Source organism: Nilaparvata lugens, chromosome 7, assembly GCF_014356525.2.
Source record: "Nilaparvata lugens isolate BPH chromosome 7, ASM1435652v1, whole genome shotgun sequence".
Taxonomy (NCBI): domain Eukaryota; kingdom Metazoa; phylum Arthropoda; class Insecta; order Hemiptera; family Delphacidae; genus Nilaparvata; species Nilaparvata lugens.
The window spans coordinates 3,894,828-3,913,820 of record NC_052510.1 but is presented as its reverse complement, the minus strand read 5'-3'; the positions used below and the strand labels follow the sequence as shown (position 1 = coordinate 3,913,820).

General features: G+C 31.3%; 2 protein-coding genes across 2 annotated transcripts in view; both read left to right on the top strand.

Annotated features, from left to right (window-relative positions):
• The first annotated feature begins 674 nt into the window (after positions 1-674).
• Positions 675-14,330, top strand: LOC111063598 (prostatic acid phosphatase). Its single transcript, XM_039433460.1, has 7 exons — positions 675-1,346; positions 6,098-6,196; positions 7,032-7,274; positions 9,112-9,294; positions 11,425-11,551; positions 13,157-13,362; positions 14,136-14,330. The coding sequence occupies exons 1-7, from the start codon at positions 1,191-1,193 to the stop codon at positions 14,259-14,261; spliced, it is 1,140 nt and encodes a 379-aa protein (XP_039289394.1). The 5' UTR covers positions 675-1,190; the 3' UTR covers positions 14,262-14,330.
• Positions 14,331-15,326: 996 nt separating this feature from the next.
• The window catches only part of LOC111058879 (golgin-84-like), an 83,313-nt gene continuing 79,646 nt past the window's right edge, over positions 15,327-18,993 (top strand). The window contains exons 1-2 of the mRNA XM_039433452.1: positions 15,327-15,534; positions 16,723-16,878. Coding sequence (XP_039289386.1) covers positions 16,727-16,878 — 152 coding nt within the window. The 5' untranslated portion in view covers positions 15,327-15,534; positions 16,723-16,726. The remainder of the gene's footprint in view (positions 15,535-16,722; positions 16,879-18,993) is intronic.

Genomic DNA, 18,993 nt, shown 5'->3' with positions numbered 1-18,993 from the left:
GCAAAAAGTTTCAAATTAATTAAAAATAGTGTTTTCCTTCACCTACTGTCTCAAGTACTTACTTTACTCCCTGAAACATAATACTAAAGTATCACTTTTTACTCAATCAATCAATCAATCCTCTGATCCTCAGTCTTATCAATAGACGGTAGCTGATACAGGTTTATTGATGTAATATCAACTCTTCATTCTAGTTTAAAATAATGAATTATATTTTATCAAGCATGAAATTATATTTTTCAATAATTTTATAATGAATTAAGATAAAGTATTTTGCCAATTAATCATCAATTCTACATTATTAAAAGACGATCTGGCAACAGAGCAAAGCGAGAAAGAGATAGCGCTATCCGCTTTGTTGAATGATAGACAAGGATAGCAATACCATTTCTAATCAAACACTGTCATTATAATGTGGACCTCAATATATCATGCAGTGTTCTAATTCTCCATCTGAGTTTTATCTATATTATTTTCTCCTTTATCAGTCATTGATTCCCCTTATCTGTACTTTCAGAAATACCGGTACCACAAAATATTCCAGAAATAGATAAATTACAGCTCTTCTATTATTACCTACCTCAATATCCAACAGCTTCAGTATATTATCTACATTGTATTGCAGGATATTTTTAGTCAACTAATTATGTAAACTATTTATAGTGACATTATCTAACTTCTATACCTCTATTACCCACTTCATTACTTATCTTAAACTTTCCAAGCGTTCATTATTATATAATTCGAAGAGTAATTAGAACTATGAACAGAAATTAGATGAATCTAACTTATCAATTTCAGTTGTGATAGAGTTGCTGAGGAGATGACTCTAGTTCCAATTTCATCCTGAATTATATTGTTTAATATCTGTTAAAGTTATTATACATTGTTATTTGATATTTAATCCTACTTATTTCATTTTTTTTTCATGAATCTTGCTGTTTGAATATCCGTAATCCCACTTATTTTATTGTTTTTTATGAATCTTACTATTTGAATGTAACTGTATAGTGAGCCTATGAGCCTATACCGTTAATAGAAAGCTTTACATTTTCATCTCTCATTTTGTAACTTATACAGCGATAAAACTTTCATTCCATTGTGTAAAACATTATAGCTCTGTACGTTTATTGATAGTATAAATATTTCCATAAATATTCATCCTCCCCTATACAGGAAGTTAGCGTGAAATGACAACATTTTGGAAAGCTTCCAACACAAAAATGATATTTTGTGGAAGTATTTTCACGTTAATTTTAGGTGTTTTTGGTTTTGCCGTATTAGTTTTGTTGAGTTCAGTGTTAACAGATGCAACGGCGGATACATCTTTGGAGTTTGTTATAGTGGTAAGTAAATCTTTGAAAAACAATATTTTCAATTAAGCCTATCTATTTTAAAATACAGTTTCAATATAAACAGTAAACATTTATTTTAATCCCTCTAGCTATTGGCTGTTTGAGGGTTTTTATAATAGTAAACCCATTCTATGTCGTAAATTACAACTGGTAACACCTAATATTATTGCTGAAGCTGTATTCCATTGTAATGCTCGATCATAGTACTTTTAGTCAGTCTACTGCCAAACTTTACCTAGAGCACTTCTCTCTTATTCCCTATATATTTTATAATTATGTGTTTGAAAATAAAGTTTTCTTTTTAAATAGGTAGGTGTTTGGTTACCTCAGAACTATAACTGTAGGCTAATCAGTATCGTAATAAACTGTGCAATCATTTTTTATATATTTTGTTCACATTAATCAAGTATTCACTATAATATAAACTGCAAATTTATAAACTATAAATTTAGCAAACACTATTACTGAAAAAATTGTTTTCAATAAATTAATTTCAAATCTTGAAAATGAAGATTGGGAGGAGGTAATAAATAATAATAACATCCATACACTAGTACACTCTTTTGAACAAAAACTTTCAACCCATATTGAAAATGCAACTATCAAAATAAAGACATCACACAGAAATAAACCACTAAAGAACTGGATCACCACCGGACTAATAAGAGCTATTCAAACCAGAAATAAAATGCACAAAAAACTACAGAAGCAACCACATAATAACGAAATGAAACAATGCTACACTCGCTATAGAAACGTCCTAAACAAATTACTGAAAGAAACCAAGATTAGGTATTACAGAAATAAATTGGAGCAAAGTAGAGGTAACTCCAGGAAAACATGGAATACCATAAATGAAATACTTGATGTAGAAAAGAAAAATTCAAAGACTGATATTGATCCTGAAATTTTAAATAAACATTTTTCGTCTATCGGGAGAGTACTCGCAGAAGAACTGAATAAAGAAAATAAAAACATCCCTCCTCCAACTAGTCAAAATTCCCGTTTTTCACGAATAGGTTTCCCAAATTCCTTTTTCCTTTTCCCGACAAATGAGGAAGAAATTATCAAAACAATTAAAGACCTCAAATCCAGCTCAGCACCAGGAATTGATAACATAAATAATAGCTGTCTAAAAATCATTGCCCACTATATTGCTAAACCTTTAAAAATTATAATTAATAAATGCTTTGAAGAAGGTTTCTTTCCGGAGGAGTTCAAGGTGGCTAAAGTCATACCTTTACATAAATCGGGAGATGTTGACGATCCCAATAACTACCGCCCAATAAGCTTGCTAAGTGGATTTTCAAAGATCATGGAAAAGCTTATTAAAAAGCGGCTAGTACAATACATGGTTGTGAGTAAGGTGATTCACCCTAACCAGTTTGGATTTCAAGAAGGAAAAAACACAGAAGACGCTATTTCGTTATTAGTAAAAACTTTAACTGAAAATTTTAGTAATAATAAAAAATCTATTGCAATTTTTATTGACTTGAAAAAAGCATTCGATACTGTCCCACACACCAAACTGTTGGAAAAGCTCAATAGAATTGGAATTCGAGGTTTGCCCCTGAAACTTTTTACAAGCTACCTTGAAGGTCGCTCTCAAATATTATCAATTGAAAATAAATCCAGTACTGAAAATCTTTTAGATTACGGCTTACCGCAGGGGACTGTACTCTCACCAATTTTATTCATACTATACATTAATGACCTCCTGAATCTCGACTTGCAAAATGGTCAAACAATCTCATTTGCCGACGACACCACTTTAGTTTTTTCGGGTGATAACTGGGAGAGTACTAAAATATCAGCTGAGAAGGGTATTTCCAGGGTCAAGAACTGGCTTGACTATCATACCCTGACTCTGAATCATAAAAAATCTTCATTCATGACCTTCACACCAAATGCTGCTACTCAACCTGTAAACCGAATAAACTTGAAAATTCATAATATCACATGTAATAAAATAGGTTTGAATGATTGTGACTGTCCTAAACTAGAGGACTCTAAAACCGTTAAATACCTGGGAATAATTGTTGACCGTCATCTGAGATGGGATTCCCAGATCCAATCTCTATGTCACAAGGTCAAGTATCTAACAAATAAATTTTACAAAATGAGCCAGTTGAAAATGCAACAAATTACTAGAATGGCCTACTTTGCTTACGCACAATCTGTGTTGCAATATGGAATTAGGGTATGGGGGGGTACTGCTGAATGTCATATAAACAAGATCTTCAATGTTCAAAAACATATAATAAAAGTGGCACTAAGCAAACCAAGGCTGTATCCTACTAGAATTCTCTTCCAGGAATCTAACATACTTACAATCAAACAACTCTACTTGAAAAATTTAATTTCATATTTATTAAAAAACAAAAATCTTTTCAATACCCGAATTACTCCATATAACACGCGCCAAACTTACAGGAGATCTGACTTACCTGAAACTAATCTAACAGTATGTAGAATGCAATTTCCGTATAGATGTGACAAACTAGTAAATATTATACCACAAGACTTCATATCAGACAATCAAAATTGCTATAAGAGAAAAGAAATCTTATCATGGATCAAAACATCACCTGACGTTTTCAGTAATCAAAGGCAGTAGCTTATAACAAATTCTAAATTTACGTTTCTCCACTCACCTCTTCTCATCACCAGTTGACTTGTGCATTCACTGTGCTTCTTCTCTTTCTCAGGTTTTCCCTCTTATATTGTAAAAAAAAACTGTTCTTCATTTCACTCTGTATTTCAAATTTATTTTACCATTAGGCTATTCTTAGTCATTTATTATATTCTATTTTATAAATATTTTTTCTTTTCTACGTTTCTCAATCTTTATATTCTCTTACTCATGCTCGCGAACAGACGAAAGTCTTGCGAGCTACACATTCTTTTGTACTCTTTATTTATTTTGTATTTTTGTGTATTTAAACTATGTAAAATGTGCAAAGAATGAATAAATTGAAATTGAATTGAATATTATCAGCAATTTATTAATAGTCTCCTATAGTGAGGTCCACGTTATAATGACAGTGTTTAATTTTAGCAATGGTATTGCTATCCTTCTCTTTCATTCAACAAAGCGGATAGCGCTATCTCTTTCTCGCTTTGCTCTGTTGTCAGATCGTCTTTCAACAATGTAGAATTATTCATTAACTAACAAAATATTTTCATCTCAATTATGAAAATTCATTATGAAATTATTGAAAAATATGATTTCATGCTTAATGAAAAATATAATTGATCATTTCAAACGAGAATGAACAGTTAATATTACACCAATAAAGCTGTATCAGCTACCGTCTATAGAAGGCAGAGGATCAAATTAATCATCGTTTATTGCCATAAAACATACAACCAATATGTTGAGACAATCGTCATTATTAATTAAAACATGATCGGCAACGTTTTTCTCCTATCTTTCTCCACTGCCATTATAAGGTGGTCCTACTATATTCTAAATAACTAAATCTGCCTATAGTGCGATTCACTTTATAATGGCAGCATTGGTTAGATAGGAAACATTGAGAAGATATGCTGATAGTTTGAAGTGCATCTTTGTAATAGATCAGTGTAAATGCCGTTACATCATCATTATCTCTAAAGCTTAGTAACCTAGCGCAATATTTTATGTTACCATACAGAATCTCTAAATCCTAATAGGCCTATTGCTCGACAATAATATATTTTGCTGATAATATTTTATTTTTCCCATAGTACTGTATAAAAAGTATTAATATAAAATATTATCTTAGTTTGAGTACAGGAAATAATTCTATTTACTTTGCTGTAATAATACTTACTAAACAAAAATCCAAATTAAATGTTGTAAATCACCCCGAAGAGTTCTGCAACTGCGAATATTGCAACAGGATAAACAGCTAGATGGAAATTCGATGAGCGCTACTATTCAAAAATTCCAATAGCTCCAAAAAGCTCCATCTAGCTGTTTACACTGTTGTCAATATTTGCAGTTGCAGAAGTATTCGGGTGATTTACAGTATTTAATTTGAATCGTATTAATTCATTAGCATTTGAATGATCTAGCTGTTTACACTGTTGTCAATGTTAATTTGCAGCTGCAAAAGTCTTCGGGGTGGTTTACAGTATTTAATTTGCATCGTATTAATTCATTAGCATTTGAGTAAATGCAATATCTCTGTAATTTCCATCTGTAAACTTTGTTGTACTTTTGACACTATGTTACTTTGTGAATATTAAAAAAAAACACTTACTTTTTATGATGAATTGAGGAATGTATTTCACTCTTAAGGAGGAGCTTCAGGGTGATGAAGCTAATCCTCAGAAATAAATACATCCCTCATTGAGCCAGTATTTAAGCGGGTTTAAAATATTTACAAATTAACGGTGTCAAAACTACACAACAAAGCTTTATTATATAGTGTTTCGTCATGGAAAACAACATCAATTTCAATATTATTTTATTTCAATGTTATTACATTATTTCAATTCAAATTGAAATCGAATTCATTATTATTCTAAAAACAATTGTAATTTCATTACAATAATATGGTTACTTTTTTAATTATCACTGTAAGTAGACTACCTATATTATTTTCTTCAGAAATAAATCACAATATCTGATAAATTTCAATTTCAGTAATGACTCAATTTTCTTTACAAAAATCATTTAAATAGCAATTCAGTGCCGCATACCGGTACGAAGTATTAATGGGAGATTATTTTAATTATTATATTTTTAAATTTAGGTCCCTCGTCATGGAGCTAGGGCTCCTCTACTGACCTATCCAACTGATCCATACAAAGGGTCAGAGTTTTGGCCAGAGGGGAAAGGATCTCTCACAAAGGTAAGTTTGTAAAATTTCTTTCGACTTTGAAATTATTAAGACAATCATCAAAATATGATTTTTCAAATTTAAATTATTACAGATAGGTGAACAACAAAAAGATTGCATGGCAAACCGCACTTTCTTCTCTCTGCTGGAAATATTTAAATCTAGAAATGTCCACAGAAAAACCAAGGTCAGACTTTATAAAAATAAACCGTCCGCACAAATAAAATCTTTAAAAATAAAAATAAATAGTCCGCACAATAGTAACTTATGGAAGTGAGGTGTGGGCACTAACATGTAGGGCTGCAATCACTCTGGATCGTTGGAAAAGAAGAATGTGACGGAGAATATATGGAGCTGTATGTGAGGAAGGAGTTTGGCGGATAAGGAATAATGATGAGTTGGCGCAACTCTATAAGGAGCTACCCCTATTCATGTACATTAGTTTGAAGCGCTTGCAATGGGCAGGTCATGTAGAGGGCATGAGGACCCCCCAAAAAATGTTTGTAGGACAACCAGGTGGACAGAGACCAGTGGAAAAACCAAGGCTGAGATGGATGGATGAAGTCTCAAAGGATGCAAGAGATATAGGTACTTCATGTGAGAAATTGAAGGTAAAAGGCAAGGGATCGAGATGTTTGGAGAGGCAGGATTGAGGCGGCCAGGGTTCGATTTGGGCTGTAGGGCCATCGAAGAAAAAGAAAAAACAACAATTTCACAAGAATCCCATCTTGCAAGGTGTTTAGATTTTAGGCAAACGGTTTACTCATTTATTCAGGTATGACTGTTGATGTTTAAATTCAGAAGTGTTCACTGTCTAACCTGATTTTTTATATTTAAATTATTGCAGATAGGTAAACAACAAATGTACAAGATGGGACAGAATCTAGGCAAACGGTACAGTGATTTGTTCAAACATGGCTACCAACCGTCAGATTTGAAAGTGAGGAGCACACCGATAGCCAGAACCATGATGAGTGTGGCTGTTCTGTTGGCAGCAATGTTTCCGCCAAGGGGTGCCAACCTCTGGCATCCAACTCTCCATTGGCAGCCCATACCAATTTTCACCGAGTATCATCTTGATAAAACTGAAGTGAGTATCCAACTATAGTAAGGTCCACGTTATAATGGTATTGCTATCCTTGTCTATCATTCAACAAAGCGGATAGCGCTATCTCTTTCTCGCTTTGCTCTATTGCCAGATCGTCTTTTAACAATGAAAAATTGATAATTGGTTGACAAAATATTTCATCTTAATTGTGGAAATTCATTATGAAAGTATTGAAAAATATAATTTATTGCTTGATAAAATATAATTGATTACTTTAAACGAGAATGAACAGTTAATATTGTATCAATAAACCTGTTTGAGCTACCTTCTATAGAAGGCATTATTAACAAGACAGAGGATCGGCAACGTTGTTGTGCTATCTCTGTCATTATTTATCATTCAACAAAGCGGATAGCGCTATCCTTTCCTAGCTCCGCAACGTTGCCAGATTGTTTTTAACAATGTAGAAATATAATATTAGTAACAAAATATTGATTCTCAATTATGATTTTTTTGCTGAGCTCTAGGCTTGTACATGGGTAATGAGGGCGGATGATAATGAGGGATGAATGGACAACCATGTTGTAGGTTGTTATAGGTTGTTTCCGAACCACCTGAAAACGATTCTACAACTCATGAGTCATATTCAGAAGAGTTGATTATTCAATCGTTGAAAATAAATATTCTCTTGAGAAATAGAATACAATCGATTATTTCAAGATTGAGCAAGAATGAGCAGTTTATATTACCTCAGATATACTGGCATCAGCTACCCTCTATAGAAGGCAGTGGCAAGGCAGAGAATCGGTAACACTGTTTTTCTAACTTTTTCTATTATAGATGAAGAACTATGAATGAATGAATGAATGAATGAATTCATTTGCCAAAAACAAAATACAAAAAAGCTTTACAAAAAATAAATATATGCTACTGCACTTAACTAAAATACATACATAAAAATTAGGGAACTATTAATAATAATAATAAAATTTTGGCTCTACTGGCAAAAGTAACACTTGAGCGCCAGTAGTGAGTTCAATTAAAGTAATAATTATATGTGATGATTTCTTGTATAATTTCTTGAATAATTATATAATATGATGTACATGCACAAGAACAAAAGAGTACAAGTTGAAAAACTATAGAAGTACATGGAGAAACTATAGTTTATTTAAGGTAATAGTTAGTATATTATAGAATATCGATTTTTGAGTAGTTTTTTGATGATTAATGTTAGATAATATCACAGATTTATGTTATAAACTGCAAAAGAATTTTATTTATAATATGAAAAAATACTGAGGTTTCTGATAGACCTAGGCCTATCTGGTTTTCATCAATACTTCAACATATCTTCAATAATTGTTTCTAAGTCTGAATGCCCAAAACTCTAAGGAGTATGGATTTATAATTTAATAAGATGACTAAACCAAAATGAGAGGAACAATAGCTTTGAATTAATAGGTAACTTTTTGATTTAATAAAATCCAAAATTAAAACATTTTTGACAGGGTGTAAGATATTTTTCTCAACAATAATCGATAAGTCAGTGTAAAATGAATCGTATATTGAGAAATATTTATCGACATACAAATAAATTCACAAAAGACCGCTCTGTAAATAATACTAATTGATAAAATTTCTTTTCTCAAGCATAGTGATACAAACTATGAATAAGCAAAATTTTATTGATAACTTTGAGAAAATGAATATCCACTTCAATCTCTTTTGAATACCTCTTGACCTTTTCTGGATTTTTCCATATTTTTTCTATCACTAGTATTTATTGAAGTACATTAGGTACCTAATTTATTGAATTCACTCTATTCTATTCAATTTTATTATTTGATTTTATTTAATTGTTGTCTTACTTTTACAGCTTATCACAGACACGAAGTTGTGTCCAAAGTTCACAGATGAGAAAAATAAAATGACAAATGAATATTTTAAAAATTATTTTGAGAAGGATCGAGAATTTTTCCACTACATAGAAAAGCATAGTGGAATGAATATCACCAGTGGTTTCGACTACATCAGTATACACGATCCTTTAATAAATGGTGTGAGTAGTCTATACCGTATTAATTTATTATAATTAATTCTAATCAATAGGCTATAGACAGATAATTTTTAATTTCTGCTCAAGTTGAAGACGCTTAACTCATTTGTGGGTTTAAACCTTTTCTTACTCAATTAAATCGATAAATGAATATTGTCTGCAGATACATTTTATATTCAAATTTCCAGCATTATTATTATTATTCTTACAAGAAATCACTGATCGGGAGAGAAAAAACTAAGGATACTCCTTGTACTATTTCTCACCCAAATTTAGATAGCGTTTTTGAAGTTCGAAATAAGGTTACGATTTCACTTTACTGAGATTTAGTCCATTTTCACTCAGAAACAACAATATAAAAATGAACAGATTCATTGCTTTTACATTGACAATAATTTTGGTTGGGAAAATTAATGAATATTTTTCTATTGTACTATTTTTCTTGATCTTCATCAAGAGATATACACTGTACCGTCTTTTTGTCTTTGGGGATACTCTTGAATATAAATCAAAATAGAAATCAAAGTCCCCTTTTGTGATACGTACGTTTATCACAAAAATCTAAGTACGGTACTGTACGTTTGTGACTTTTTAATAAACAATTTTAAAAGGGTGCTATGATTTCTATTTTTATTCATAGTGTACCGTATATGAGTAAAATTGAAATGATAATGGAGATGATGATGATGATGATGATGATGATGATGATGATAGAGTTTTTGTTAAAATTAATCCTACTAATCATGAAAATAGTATCTCTTTTTTGTATATAGTTTGCATGGAACGGTTTGATATATCTAATGAGTGTAGGCTACCTATGTTTGTATAAATTATCTCTTATATTTTTTGTGTAGTTGAGAAGTTGATATTGTGGTAATTATTCATATTGAATGAAAAAGACTAAGAAATTGTCAAAAACCACAGATTAGAAAGACCGGTTTCGGTTATCACACCATTGTCAATCTCTGATAAACTCAGAATTTCTTAGTCTTTTTCATTCAATATCTCTTATATTATTAAAGAGATTGTTCCTATCTATACTTATGAAATTTATCTACTATATCATTCTATATTATATAACCATAACATAATTGAGTTAATACTAACAATATAAAACATGGAGTATCCTTTTATTTGAAACATTTCAAACAACTAGTTTTGAAATGTTTAAAATGAAAGGGTACCTCATGTTTTATATTGTTTTTATTAATTTTAATAGAGTAGCCCAATAAAGTAGTTAAGTGATTTCATTGAGTGTATTCTAAAACTTTGAACCCACTTTTAGTGGGAATAATAAATTCTGATTGGAGCATTCAAAATAGCACTGTCAATAGGAAAAATTGAGCTATTTGTTGGAAAATTCAAAATAACGATAATACTTCCTAAAATTCTAATAATTTAAATTCACTTTCAGTGAGAATGGATTCTGGTTAAAAAAATTATAAGAGCATTCACTGTCAATGGGAAAAAATTTAATCTACCCACTTGTTGAATAATGCAAAATAACAATATTATTGCAGGACACAAATGGGTTCACACCTTCATTCTTCTTACTAAAATTATTGTTCTTATGGAGATTAACAATCCACAATCACATCTCTACTGATTATGCTGAAGTGAGGACCACGTTATAATGGCAGTGTTTAATTAGCAATGGTATTGCTATCCTTGTTCATCATTCAACAAAGCGGATAGCACTATCTCTTTCTCGCTTTCAACAATGTAGAATTAATAATTAATTAAGAAAATATCTCATCTTAATTATAGAAATTCATTATGAAATTATTGAAAAATATTATTTCTTGGTTAATAAAATATGATTGATCATTTTAAACGAGAATGAACAATTAATATTACATTAAAAAAGAAGTATCAGCTATCGTCTATATAGAATGCATTGTCAAGACAGAGGATCGGCAACGTTGATTTCCTATCTTTCTCCACTGCCATTATAACGTGGACCTCACTATAGGGATTCAAGTTCATTTTTGTGTTTCTGAAATATTAATTTGAAATGGCGCTTATTATACAGTTGAACTTCCGCAGTCACATATCGCCATTTGAAAAAATTGTAATTTTACTACAAAAGTGTGTACCCATGCTACAAGTGACGTAATTCAAATATTTTCTCAGGATATCCATGGATATCCTCTACCAAGCTGGACCAAGCCAATATATCCAGAGAAAATGGGTAAAGTTGCTGCTGATATTTACAGATTGACATTAGTGGCAACTCCACTTATGAATAAGCTTTTCTCAGGTGAGTCCCACCCCAGATGAAAATCACAATTATGAGATATTATTAGTTTTATTACATCATCCAAGCTAATATGATGGAACAGATAAGACAAGATTATTGTTATAATCCTGTAATGTAGGTCTATGTTTTATTTGCATGCTATTATTTTAACAATATAATTCAATCAATTCCTCTGTTGTATATCCATACTTTTTCACTGTTAAAATTAAACTTGAATTTAAAAAAACTTTTTTGAAGTGAAAATACACTTACTTATTTTGTAGTGACGATCGTTTCGACCTGTTGTTGGTCATCATCAGACATCAGAGTCAGGTCATCAGCAGAGTCTGATGATGACCAACAACAGGTCGATCGATCGTCACTACAAAAGTAAGTGCATTTTCACTTCAAAGTTCAATCAATTCATTATTTTATTCTTACTAATTATTTGAGGGAACAATACAGTATTTTAGATTAAGCATGATGACTGATGTACCTCTTCCAACCAAATTCAATTCTTACTCAAATAAATCTATGGACGAATATTACCTGCAGATATATCTACATGTATATACATATCTATTCAAATTCCCAGCATTCAATTCAATTTTTAACTGATATGAAATAACATGAAATTCTATTCCTTTTTACAAAAGCATAGATAGCCTAATTAAAATTTGAAAAATAGGAACTACGTTGACCACACTAACCAGTAGGCTATCCGTGGTCAACTTGCAGAATAATAACATAATCATCAGTACTTCACAAATATTACAACATGGTTATACAAAATAAAATCAATTGATCTTTGAGTCCAGCATTATTTAAAAAATCTCTCGCATTCCGTGATAATTATCATAAAAGCTGGGAAATGGTCTAATAATGGAAAAAGAGATTCTTAGATCAATATTTTTGTATCGAGAAAAGGAAACAAAACCTCACTTTATTTGAAATATTTTTTCCAGTTTTTATGAGAATTTTGATTGACTATTCAAAAATGAATGCTATATTTAATTTGGTGGTTTGATAAAACACACATATCAACCATACCAGAAAATCAAATTGAAGGAACACTTCACTCAATTTTGAAACTATTGTTTTAATTTATCTGAATAATTATAATTTATTTATTCGTTCAAGTGATCTCGAATGTGAATATTGGGAGAGTAAAAATAAGACAAAACTTGAGATATGAAAAAATATATAAATCTGAGTAAGTTACCCTTTTCAAAATAATTATAAATAATTTTTTGGCTGTTTATATAAAAATATTAATTTATAATTTGGCTTAAAATTATAAATAATTTTAAAAAAGGGTACTCAGGTTTATATTCTTATTTATATTTATAAGTAGCCCTATAGAAAAAAAATACAAAACTTGAGATATTATGGACTTGAATGAGCTTATATTTAAACATGTAGGACTTGTAAAATTGAAAATTATTCTTAATTGATTCCTATTTTTATTTTCAACCCTGAATTCATCTATGAATTCAAAAGAATGGTCGCATATGACGCATGGTCGAATTGCTGGATTTGAAACCCATCGAAAAATGCCTGAATATTTTGTGTTTCAAGCCTATAATTTTAGATCTTCTTATAATTATTGCTGCTGTACCAACACAGGACCTCTGCTGAAGGATTTCGATCAATGGATTTCGAGCAAGATGGACGGTAGAGTGAGAGAGAAAATGCTGATACATGGAGCTCATGACGTCACAATAGTCGGCATTTTGGCTGCCGTGGGTTTCGAGGATATTCCTTTTGTAGACCCGGCTGCCACGTTAGTCATAGAACTGCATAGATCCGAAATTCATGGACATGAAGTTAGAGTAAGTGTAATCAGCAATAATTGATTATAAATTATCGAGGGTTTGAAGTGGTAATTTGTTGAGACATACGAGGGAGTATCACCCTGTTAAATACATTCTCATATAGTGAGGTCTACGTTTAATGGCAGTGTTTGATTAGCAAAGGTATTATGCTATCCTTGTCTATCATTCAACAAAGCGGATAGCGCTATCTCATTCTCGCTTTGCTCTGTTGCCAGATCGTCTTTTATCAATGTAGAATTAATAATTAATAACCAAAATATTTCATCTTAATTACGAAAATTCATTACCGTATGAAATTATTTTAAAATATTATTTTTTCGCTTAATAAAATATAATTGAATATTGAGAATGAACTGTTAATATTGTCAACAAACCTGTATCAGCTACCGTCTATAGAAGGAATTGACAAGACAGAGGATTGGCAACGTTGTTTTCCTATCTTTCTCCACTGTCATTATAACGTGGCCTCACTATAGTTAATAATTTGTTTTTTGAACTCTATTCTTGACGACACTTTACAGTGAAGTTTTCGAGTGTTGAAAGTCATATTACCTATATTGTACGGTAATAATTATTTGTGATTGTCAATAAATAAATAAATATATAATGGATTTAAAAATCTTAGAGCGCACCACACGTGAGAACTAGTTTTTAATAACTTTCATTCAAAAACTTGACTGTAGTGTCGTCAAAAAACGAAATTAAGATTTTTGAAATGAGATAGTTCCACATATTGACCATTTTATTCTTATTATTCCTATTTTTTCCAGATGCTCTACTACAACAATAGTAACACAGAGGAGCCTTCAAATCTAAATATGCCTAGATGTCCGAACCCTTGTCCAGTCAGCAGCTTTATGGAAGTTATTCAACAATGGAAATTGAAGAAGGAATAAAGTGGGAAGAAGCATGTAAAATGTGACTTTTTTATCGTCAGTAAAATAAAAAGTATACTTTTGCACAAATCATAATAATTCGTTTCTTCATTATTACCTTCATTTGTATTTACTTTTGTAGTATAAAGAGAGCGGAACTGTTGTAAAAAGATAGTTGTAACTAGGGACATCAAAAAAGATGTTTTTCAAAAAAATCCTACAGAGAAAGAAATATTCTTTGTGATAAAATCAAAATAATTGTTGTAAATGTTTGCTTGAGACAGTTGTATCAGTGATAAGTATTTTATATGCGTCATAATTCAAAAAGCTTCAATGAAAATATTAATTTGAAATTGGCTATGAATAATTCAATATAATGGAAAACTATTAAAGGCAGCTATGGTTTGCACTACCTACTCTTCTCGATTCAAAGATCAGTTATGGTATATAAATATTGTTGGGGCTCCACTTACATTTGAAACCCTTGATAACTTTACAAAAATCCAAAAGACTCCTATACAAAAATAGAAGGGTGGATATTAACATTCTTTTTCTTTTTTCTGAGTCTCAGATGCTTGCATCTGAGATACCATATATTTTTGTTTTCAAGGTATTGTATTTCTATGTTATGTTTGTCATGCATTGTTCAGGGATGTTCCTAGTTATCAAACTAGGTGAGTGATTGGGTGGTAATTATTTTTCTCCCTCTAATCTTTTTCTATTTTACAATTCTCCATGAATTAATAAAATAGATATTCATTCATACGTACAGACGCAGAGTATTGAACTCTCAGCATGTATTATTCATTAGTTCTAATAATTTACGTACCCTAATATATTCGAAGATTTTATCTAAAATTATTGTTCGATAATTATTAGTCAGCCTAGTCAATGGTTGTTAACTTATTATTCTCATCTTGTCACCATTTTGTTTAGAATTTTTAAATATTGTAAATGTGATTGCACTTAAATTTGAATTTTGCCGCCTTTTCTTGGCTGTAGCATCGAGATCTCCTCTCCCGTTCGATCAAGTCGATACTAACATATCAGTAAGTCGAGTATCAAAGGTATCGATACTTATACAATTATAGAATTATTGCAATCAGCTGTTGAAAATTCTATTGTAATTTGACAACTGACGTAGACTGTAGACGACATTAACTACATTTCAATGTTTGTTTTTAATTCAGTTTTCCTTTTAACCCGGATCCAGAGTTTGTAAAATGTGTGCTCTAAATTAATTCTTAATTTTATTGCTTGTAAATAAATGAAACCTTCATTGTAAATGAGTTGGGTAAGTAGTCATAACTATAGGCTACTGTGCCATTTTAAAACCTTGAATATAATTTGCATTTTGTATTGATTTGCATTGTAACAAACTTGACTAGTCAATAAATATATTGGCTGAGAGAAGAGTTTGTGTTCATTTTATTATTACTCGTGAGTTCAAAATACTCAGTTGATATCTTCTCGACTAACCACCAAATTTTAAACCTTTTAAAAAATTTCAAAAATATATTCAAGAAATGAATTATTTCTATATGACACTACCCATTTATCTTGGAAATAGATAAATGACATCAACTTCATTCAAGTAACTTTATTCAAACTTGATTTTCAACACAATACTTGTGTAAGCTTACATTAGCGATGTTGGAATAGGCCTATGTACAGTAGTCTATATTTTCTGTATAACTATCCAACCTGAATTGAACAATCTGAGCAAACAATTCTACATTCAGATTTCATGAAACTTGTGTTATTTTAAGTACTGAAACATAACAATATATAGATTTTTGAAAATGTGTCCTTCTACCGAACTTCAATAAATTATTGACAGGCCTGATTTATCAAATTGTGTAGGGAGAAAGCTGTTTTAGATTGTAAATAAATTATACGGTAATGAATGAATATGAATTTAGTGCTTATACTTTGTGTTTGTATCTTTCTGCTTTTTCGTGGAATTGCTTTATGTGAAATAGATTTCATCATCATACCCTTTATAGAGTTAGAGGTTAATTTAATATACTAAAATTTGGTAGACAGTGTAGGCTATTTAATGAATTGTGTATCCTATTATAATAGCTTATTTATGTGAAGTCCACTTTGTTTCTTCTAATTTATGTCATTCTAGCAGCATATTTGTAATATTTAGAGACCAGTCGGTCGCATCAAATCACCCATCTACGTAGTTCTAAGATCTAGTTTTAAAATTTATGCATACTATCCCACACAGGCTAGGCCTCGGGGCGTTTTTTTGTTTTATTCATTCTTATAAAAAAACTTTATCATTATGTTACATCATTATATTACTGTACATTTTAATGTTTCGATGATAAGAAACAGGTTTTCCTGTTATTATACTGTTTTTTGGATGAATAAATCTTTTTTATTTCATTATTTTCTTCAGAAATATGGTTTGGTTGACTGGAATAACGTATAAATTTACGGTAATGAATGACTATAGAATTTATTTTTTCAGAAACATGGCTTGGCTGACTGGAATAACGGGCAAGGCCGAAGAATTTCTGAATAAATTGGACCAAAATGCTGCGGTTGTACTCCAGAAAGAAAAATCGGTTAAAAAATTTAGCAACGAGCAACTAGTAGAAGTTACTACATCGTCGGAAAATTTACAGTAAGTAACCTAACTTTTTCTCTCCAAAGACGGCCAAATGCATTTACGCCCTGTTATGAGTCTATAGTGAGGTCCACGTTATAATGGCAGTGTGTTTGATTAGCAATGGTACTGCTATCCTTGTCTATCATTCAACAAAGCAGATAGCGCTATCTCTTTCACGCTTTGCTCTGTTGCCAGATCGTCATTTAACAATGTAGAATTAATAATAAATTAACAAAATATTTCATGTTTTATAAAATTATTGAAAAATATAATTTCTTGACGAATAAAATATAATTCATTATTTAAAACTAGAATGAACAGTTAATATTACATCAATAAACCTGTATTAGCTAACGTCTATAGAAGGCATTGACAAGACAGAGGATCGGCAACGTTGTTCTACTATCTCTCTTCACTGACATTATAACGTGGACCTACAGCAAGCTAAGCCCACCTTGTGTGGGACTGTCTATTCCGGTGTTGAGAACCTAGCCATGTAGGGGGCATAGTCACACTCTCAACACTGGATGTAAACCCACTAAACTGACCTAAAAAGGGTAATACCTTAGAGAAACAATAGTCTAAGTAGATATCCCATAGTATATGGCGTTTATGTCGCAACTTTTACTGTTATCTCAAGCCTATAGTCCACGAACTTCTTTCCCGTGAAGCTTTATGACGCTGGTAGTCTCTCATATTGTGCCGTTCATACACCCTTACCCGGTCAAAACAGTAAAAATCGACAGTAATCGGCTTGAGATAACAGTAGAAGTTGCGACATAAACGCCATGGGTAGTCTCTCACATTGTGCCGTTCATACACCCTTACCCGGTCAAAACAGTAAAAATCGACAGTAATCGGCTTGAGATAACAGTAGAAGTTGCGACATAAACGCCCTATACCATGGGATATCCACTTACGCTATTGTTTCTCTATGGTAATACCTTAAAAGGTACTAACTAAACTGCCCTTTCACTTTATTATTAGACTATTATTAGCGTATGGCTTGGATTGAGGGAAGTCCCTTAGGAAGTTCCACTTTGCCAGCATAACCATAATCTCCCATGACGGAAAACTGTGATAATTATGCTTCATTTTCTCATAAATTTTATTTTGAAAAAGCTTTTCTCAATCTTCAAAACTACAAAACCAAACACCAAAATCACTAATCCACGTCCTAGTTTCACGTTATAGTCAATGGAAATGATAGGACTACAGAGCTGTCGATTCTCTGTTACCACCTCCTTCTATATTATAATTCAAGTTTTCCCGGTATATCTGATTTAATATTAATTTTTGTTGGTAATGATCAACTAAATATAATACAGGATGGCCCATAAGTCAGTTGACAGGCTGTTCTGTTGTTATCTTCATATTCATTGTTAATCGAATAACAATGAACACATTATTATTATTATAGAGTAGACACGCTGGGAAGTCTAGCCTCTGTAGCCAACATCTACTGCCAAATCCGCCCATCTTGACGTCACAACCAAGCTAACAACAATGCATTGTTCAACAACAATGTAAGTTATACACATATACAAATACTATATCCTCCTTGGTTAAACACCACAAACACTTACACAACAAACTGTTGTGACGTCAACGTGGGCGAATTTGGCAGTAGAGATGTTGGCTTCAACGACTTTTAGTATGAATATACAATTGGCCGTGTCTACTCTATAAATGGTCTAAGACCTAAACAACTGTGGTTTGGTTTGTAACAACAGCTGATCTTAAAAATTGCTAGCGTCAACTGACTTATGGGCCACTCAGTTTATTATTATCTGTCAAGAAAATACATTTTCTCATGATTTAATAATTAATAGGCCTATCCCTTTCATAATATTAAATTAAAATAGACCTTAAAAATTGCTATAGTGAGGTCCACGTTATAGTGACAGTGTAGGAAGATAGGAGAAAAGGGTTGCCAGATCTCAGCCTTGCCACCCAAACAGCTGGTACTGGTATATCTGATGAATTTTACTGTTCATTATTGTTGAAAATAGTTAATCATATTTTATTTGTCAAGAAAATATATTTTTTAAGATGTAATAATAAATTTTCATGATTGAGATTAAATATTTTGTCAATTATTTGAATTTCTACATTGTTGATAAACGATGT